Here is a 7,513-nt window from a genome sequence, read left to right on the forward strand (position 1 = left end):
GGGAACCAATCCAGGAGGACTTGGCAGCTCAAGCTCGGGTATATAAGGGGCTCCAGCCATTCCACGCCACTCCACAGAAGCAAGCAGACCTGCAGCACTTAGGAAGAAGAAGAAGAAGAGGAGGAGGAGGAGGAGGAGGAGGAGGAGGAGGGAGAGAAGAAGAAGAAGAAGAAGAAGAAGAAGAAGAAGAAGAAGAAGAAGAAGAAGAAGAAGAAGAAGAAGAAGAAGAAGAAGAAGCAGCAGCAGCAGCAACATCAAGAAGAACCAAGAAGAGCCGTGCCATCAAGAAGAGCTGTGACACTTAAGAACCTAGGAGAGCTGTAATACCTAGGTACCTTAAAGAGCTGTAACACCTGGGTATCTAGGAGAGCTGTAACACAAAAAGAAATTTCCTGAGTAAACCATCAAGAGAAGAAGTCTCAGTGTTCTTTCGTCACTGCTGCTGGCGGGCAGCAGAGGCGGCAGAATACAAAAATGTCCAATATCTTTTAAAATTCAAAGTCTGTTAACTGTGGGCTCCACTAAAATACGTTCTTTCTTCAAGAGGGAAAAATATCAGGGCACAGTCACAATCAAAAGCAAAACCAACTGGGATCCAACTCACGATCTTCTGGGCTCCTCCAAGGGCTTGAGTCACCTCTCCAGCTCTGCCCTTTGTAGCATACATCTTGTCTTCTGGGCTCCAGATGCCTGTACTCCACTGCTGCTGCTGTCCTTGGTGGTCATTGCACGGTACTGGCATTCCCAAAACACTGCTGTAACTAGGCTTTACCAATAGCCTCTCATAGACTGTCTTCATGGTGCCAAGCCTCAACTCCTTTGCATGATACCTTCAGTCCTGGGCCATCAATTGCAAACTGAGACTGCACCTTCACTTTTGGTCTTTCATGGCCTCTCACTGGGCCAAGCCTCAGCTGCTCTTCATGACCCCTTCATGCGGTCAAAACCAGTACCACCTGGGTGACTCTTACACATTACCAAGTCCTGCTGCAGCACAAAGTACAACCTTGGCTATCTCTGGAACAACAGCCTCTTTGTGCTCTCAGAAAACACTTCCCAGAAGATGACACCTCAGTGATGCTGGTCTCTTCTTAATCACCGCTAATTTCTTAGCTCCAGCTAACCAACATCAATAGTCCCAGTAATGCAAAGTTTTCACTTTAGTAATTCTGGTATCTTGTTAATCACAGCTTCCATGATTAATACTTCAGCCCCAGCTAACCAGAACCACAAAATCTTTACAATCAAAACAACATGGCTTTAATTCTTTAATTCTTTAATCTTCCCTCTGAAATTTCACAAGCCAGGCTTCCATCTTCTGCGCTGTTCTCAACATGATCTTCCAAGCTACTACACAACATCCCATAGAGCTCTTAACAACTAATGGCTCTTCTAGCCCAAAGTTCCAAAGTCCTTCCACAGTCCTCCCCAAAACATGGTCAGGTTGTCACAGGAATACCCCACTTCAACTGAAACTCCCTTCTCTGTGATAACCTGTGTCAAGTTGACACACAAAATCAGCCAGTACAAGGATCCAGTATTGATGGTGTAGCAGAAGCCAGAGGCCTCAAACCAGACCAGTGCCACATTGCAATGAATATTTGCATGTAAAGATGTTTGGACAAAAGGTTATATGGTGTGTGACAGACCATGACACACTGCAGCCCCCATTACAAGATGATTTGTTTGTATTAATTCTATCTTTTCTTTTGGAAGGGTGATTGCAAGAGCAGGTACAAAGGAATGCAGAAATGAATGAGATTGGGGTACATGACATGAAATTCACAAAGATTCAATAAAACATTAAAAAAAATTGAAAGAATATATTCTTAGTCTGGCTGTTTGTCTGTAGGCTTGGGTTGAAGGACCAGCAGGAGAGAGAGATAGTTCATATCCTCATGGATTGCTGCCTGCAAGAGAAAACCTACAACCCTTTCTATGCTTTCCTGGCTAGCAAGTTCTGTGACTACGAAAGGAGATTCCAGGTAACTTACAAGGCCACCAGTACATCTGCCTGGCTCATTCCCAGAAGTTCTCTATCCCCATCATGGGCCATGTCCATGCCAGCAGCCAGGCCTTACTGCATGGGAGAGAAGATGGAACAAGTGGGGCAAGGTAACAAGTATCTAGCCCAAGGCAGCTGGTCTGCCACAGCTCAAACAACTGTGGCCTTCTAGCTCGATGTGTTTTAAGGTACTAACAACCTTTCTTCAAAGCTGTGTGTTGAAGTGTGAGACAAAACTTCAAAATTGACGTCTATGATGGTGTCAGGAAGATAGTGAAGTTGTTCCTATTCCCAGGAACTGGGTTATTGACAAGTGACTAAGAAATAGAGTACCTTTGAAGTACTGATAAGTTTTTCCAATGATTTGTTTGCATGTTAACTTTTTTCTTCTTTACTGTTAACCAGATGACTTTCCAGTTCAGCATATGGGACAAATATCGGGACTTAGAAAATTTACCGGGCACTAAGTTCTCAAATCTGGTTCATCTGCTAGCGCACTTGTTAAAGACAAAATCACTTCCACTTTCTGTTCTAAAGGTTTGTATATTGCAAAAAATTAGTATAAGCAGCCAAGACAGTATAAATTATTTTGTTTAGTTTTTTTTTAAGATTTATTCATTTATTTTATGTATGTGAATACACTGTCGCTCTCTTCAAACATACCAGAAAAGATCATCAGATCCTACTACAGATGGTTGTGAACCACCATGTGGTTGCTGGGAATTGAACTCAGGACCTCTGGAAGAGCAGTCAGTGCTCCCAACCACTGAGCCACCTCTCCAGCCCCTATTTGATATATTTTAAGATGCATTTTATGAGATTCTGAAATTTGAGGGTTTGGGGAGCATTGGGGAGTGACAGAGCTTCTCTTTGTAGTCTTGCCTGTCCTTCAACTTGCTCTGTAGACCAGGCTGGCTTTGAACTCAGAGATATGCCTGCCTTTGCCTCCCAAGTACTGAGATTAAAGGTGAGTACACATGCACACACCAGCTATGAAAGGTTTTCATTATAGTAGCCATCACAGAAAATATCCAGTCAACACATTCTATAAATTTACTTAGAGAATTAGTGTCCAATTATAGGTTTGGATTGGTTTTTGTTTGTTTGTTTGTTTGTTTTGTTCTGCTTAATTTTATTTATTTTGTATGTGTGTGTTTATGTGTGTGGGCTTGCATGTACTTGTCACAGCTCATCTGGGAGCTTAGAGTGAAGTGGAACTTTGCTTTCAGGGTTACTATTGCAGTGGTAAAACAAAAGATCAAAAGCAACTTGTGGAGGAAGGGTTTTATTTCCCTTATACTTCCAGGTAACAGTCCATCATTGGTGAAGTCCATCATTGGGAAGTCAGGGCAGGAATCTGGAAACAGGACATGATGCAGAGGCCCTTCAGGTACTCTGCTCAGCCTGCTTTCTTAAAGAACCCAGCGTAAGATGGCCTCACCCACAATGGGCTGAGCCCTCCTACATCGATCACTACAACCCATCTTTTCTTTTTCCTCCTTTTCTTGAGATAGGCACTACAGTCCATCTTATAGGGACATTTCTCAATTGAGCTTCCCTCCTCTCAGATGATTGTGTGAAATTGACCTAAAACTTGTATGAAGTTGACATAAAACTAGCCAGGACAGAGTTTCCTTATAAAGATGCAGTTGTGGATCTTCACTGCAAAATACCGTAAGGCTGTAATTCACTACCCCTGCACTTGGGGCCTTCAAAGCCTTGAGACACCAATACAGACCACAGTGAGGCACAGGAGGTGGGGGGGATTCCTGACCTTTTGACAAGACTAAAGGAGATAAACAATAGAGACAAGTCAAGATGCTAACTAAGTGTGTGTCCTTCTGTGACATTTCTGGTCTGCAAGGCAGCATCCTATGCATTTGATCTTCCTGCCTTTCATTAGTGTTTCTGCTCACAATTTCCTGGTGACCATAAGAACTTGGCAGGAGCCAGTTGTGTGTGGTAGGGCTTATACTAGGGTTCTCCAGAGTAACAGACTTATAGAATGAATCAGCACATAGAAAGGGAATTTACTAGAATGGCTTACAGGGTGCAGTCCAGCTAAAGCAAGAGTGGCTGTCTGTGGACAAAAAGTCCAGGAACTAGTCGTTGCTCAGTCCACAAGGCTAGATGTCTCAGCTGGTCTTCAGTAGACACTGGAATCCTGAGGAAGTAGGCTCTAATGCCAGTGAAGGAATGGACTTGCCAGCAAGGCAGGGCAAGAAGGCAAAAAACAAAAAACCCCTCCTCTCTTGTCCTTCCATAGGCTTCGAACAAAAGGTGTAGTTAAGATTCTAATTAGAAGTGGATCTTCCTACTTCAAATTAAGCAAAAAATCCCTCACAGTTGAGCCCTCCATTTTGGAATTTTAGTTAATTCCAAATGTAGTCAAGTTGACAGCTAAGAGTAGTCATAACAGCACATCCCTGACCTCGTTCCTGGGCTCTTTCTTGTTTGTACCCCTCAACTCTTCTCAGGGAAGCTACTCTTTAGTATAGTATTTATTGTTATAGGCTTTCTCCTATTCCTGTATTTGCAAGCTTAGCATATATGGGCATTGCTCAGGCCTCTCTGAGCAGAACCTTGTCACCATATCCTGTCTTGGCAGCTTCTCTTCCTTTTTTTTTTTTTCCAAATAAGATGAAGGTCAGTTTATTAGCATTTTAAAACGGCAAAACTACAGGCAAGCCGTAAAACCTCAGCTGGAGAAGAGAAAGAAAAATGACCATGTCATTTAAGCTGGCATGGAAGTCAAACACAAGACAAAACATCCTTTGAGATGGGATGTGTTGGAGGACGAAAAGCCCAGAATCCTAAGAAAAGCATACTGTGAAGCTCTTTTCAAATTCAATTTAAGTTTGTGTTTTCTCCATGTTGGTAGCTGTAACCACAACTGTCTATGTGTAGTATGTTTATCCTATTGCTAAAAATGAGATGCTTTGCTGGCTTTTTGATGCTTTTCTAAGAAACACATAAGTATGTGTGTGCTAAACTAATTCTCTGCGTGGAGTTGTAACTAAAGAGTAATTACTTCAAAGGAGAGAGGACTCCAACCCTGGGTTTGAAGTGTATATTCCCTATAGCTATGATCCCCACTGCATTGTAGCTCACAGCCTGGGAACCAGCCCACCATGCCAGTAGTACTCTGTGTCATTGCCAGCAGTTGGTTCCTGATGGCCAGTGTTGTAGAGAGCAGGAAGGGACACAAACCATGTACTGAGTGAACATGATGCTGCTTTCCTATCTCCTGCCACTTAGGTAGTTGAATTCAGTGAACTGGATAAACCCAGAGTTCACTTCCTACGGAGAGTGCTGACTGCGCTGTTGATGAAAACAGAAGAAGATGACCTGGCTGTAATTTTTTCAAGGTATGTGCCTAGTGTTTCCTGTTTGAACATAGGAAAAAGGCAGAGAGATTGCATTGTGAGCCAGCATAGAGGTCACTTGCATTTCACTGCTGTTGGTTTATAAAGCCAGGTCTGTGTCTAGTATACGATTTTAGTCCTAGTTCTAAGGTTTAATAATATTCATGCACTAATTGAAGAAATGCAAGACTTGCCTAACACAGAACAGTGACTTATGACAAGTAGGTATGCTAAGCTGTTCCTTGGCTTCATTTCATCTTCTTCTTATGAGGTGCTGGGACTTGAGCCCAAGCTCAGCATATGCTTCTACCATTGAGTCTTATCCCTAGCCCTCAGGAAGATAAAGGTAGGCATTGTGGTTCACTACTTTAATCCCAGAGTTTAAGAAACTGAGGCACAGCCCGGCAGTGGTGACGCACACCTTTAATCCTAGCACTTGGAAGGCAGAGGCAGGCAGATTTCTTAGTTTAAGGCCAGCCTGGTCTACCAAGTGAGTTCCATGACAGCCAGGGTTACACAGAGAAACACTGTCTCAAAAAACCAAAAAGAAAAGGAAGGAAGAAAAGAAGGAAGGGAAGAAGGAAACTGAGGCAGGAGAATTGCTACAAGCTCAAGGCCAGTCTGGCATACCCAGTGAATTTTAGGCCAGACTAACACAGAGTGAGACCCTGTCTCCAAAAAAAAGAGGAATTTTTATTTTGTTGGTTTTTTTATTTTGTTTTTGAGACAGGATCCCACTATATATCCCTAGCTGGCATGGGTCTTGCTGTGATGACCAGGCTGGCCTTGAACATACAGGTCTGCCTACCTTTGCCTCTGCCTCACCTTTAATACCTAGAGTTAAAGACATGCATCACCACATCTGACAAAAGTTCTTAACAAAGAATCCTACTTTGAAAGAAGCTGGAGCTGGATGGTAGCATATACCTTTAGTCCCAGAACTCAGGAGGTATTAAGCAGGTGACTCTCTTGAGTTCGAGGCCAGCCTGGGCTACAGAGCAAGTTCCAGGACAACCAGAGAAACCTTGTCTCAGAAAAAAGCAGAACCACAAATTAGATAAATATCTAGATATGTAGATAGGTAGGTAGGTGGGTGGGTGGATGCTTGCATGCATGCATGCATTGTGGGTGTGACCAGTTATGGCACATATGCCAGTAATCCTAGCACCTCAGAGACTGAGGTAATAGGGTCACAAATTTGACACCACCCTGGGTTACCCTCTCCTTTAAAGAAAAATGCCAGGTATAGTAACATTCTTTTGGTTATACCTTTTCTAGAGGCTGAGCCAAGGATGATTCGAGGCTAGTTTAGACACTATAGTAAGGTTCTGCCTAAAAATATAGAGATTTTCTTCAATAAGCCACAGGATTGGAGTGTCTCAGTAGCAGATAGTTGCCTATTTTATACAAGACCCTGGGTTTTACACAATCATCCAAAAAACAAATGCCTAAAAGTAGGTTTTGTCTTACTTCTTGAGGCACCAGGCACTAAGATCTCAAAGACAAACTTTTTCCTGACCTGTGTCTCCAATTTCCTTTCAGAGTGTCTGACAACCCAAAGCTGGGAATGTTGCGAGAAGGCCTGAAGCTCTTCATTGGCCACTTCTTACTGAAGCATGCACAGGCTCACCAGAGCGCCGAAGAAGCCAGTCTGCTGAGAGAGAGGGCAAGCCTTGCATCTAAGTCTTTACAGGGCAAAGCCATCCTGAGAATGTAGCCAAAGTGTAGGGAGCATTTGACAAAGGGATGGAATTTGTGAATTTAAGGCTGTCCTACCTCTGTAAGAACAGGAGGAATTAGCCATGCTCTGTCATGGTTTAAATATTAATTTTCAGATTTTTAGAACCAGGGTTGTATTGTGTACTTCAGATGTATATGTATATATACAGCAGGTCAGAGGAAAGGGGGAGAGAAGATGAAGATTAAGCCATCAGGGAGGGTTGGGATCATAAATAAAAAAACTTTTTTATCTTTAAAATGTTGTTTAAAAGTTTAAAAGCTGGGCACATGGTGGCACATGCCTTTCATCCCAGCACTTTCAGAGGCAGGGGCAGGCAGATCTTTGAAGTCCAGGCCAGCCTGGTCTACATAGTGAGTTCTAGGACAGCCAGAGCAAATTGTGTGACCCTATCTCAAAAAAAAA

The 7,513-nt window shown here is 43.0% G+C and overlaps 1 protein-coding gene across 1 annotated transcript in view; it reads left to right on the plus strand.

The window, feature by feature from the left end:
- Nom1 (nucleolar protein with MIF4G domain 1) overlaps window positions 1–7,311 on the plus strand; it is a 21,568-nt gene extending 14,257 nt beyond the window's left edge. Inside the window, exons 8-11 of the mRNA XM_031380272.1 lie at window positions 1,853–1,985; window positions 2,411–2,542; window positions 5,264–5,373; window positions 6,913–7,311. Coding sequence (XP_031236132.1) covers window positions 1,853–1,985; window positions 2,411–2,542; window positions 5,264–5,373; window positions 6,913–7,087 — 550 coding nt within the window. The 3' untranslated portion in view covers window positions 7,088–7,311. The remainder of the gene's footprint in view (window positions 1–1,852; window positions 1,986–2,410; window positions 2,543–5,263; window positions 5,374–6,912) is intronic.
- The last annotated feature ends 202 nt before the right edge of the window (window positions 7,312–7,513 follow it).

This window comes from Mastomys coucha, unplaced genomic scaffold, assembly GCF_008632895.1.
Source record: "Mastomys coucha isolate ucsf_1 unplaced genomic scaffold, UCSF_Mcou_1 pScaffold19, whole genome shotgun sequence".
Lineage (NCBI taxonomy): Eukaryota > Metazoa > Chordata > Mammalia > Rodentia > Muridae > Mastomys > Mastomys coucha.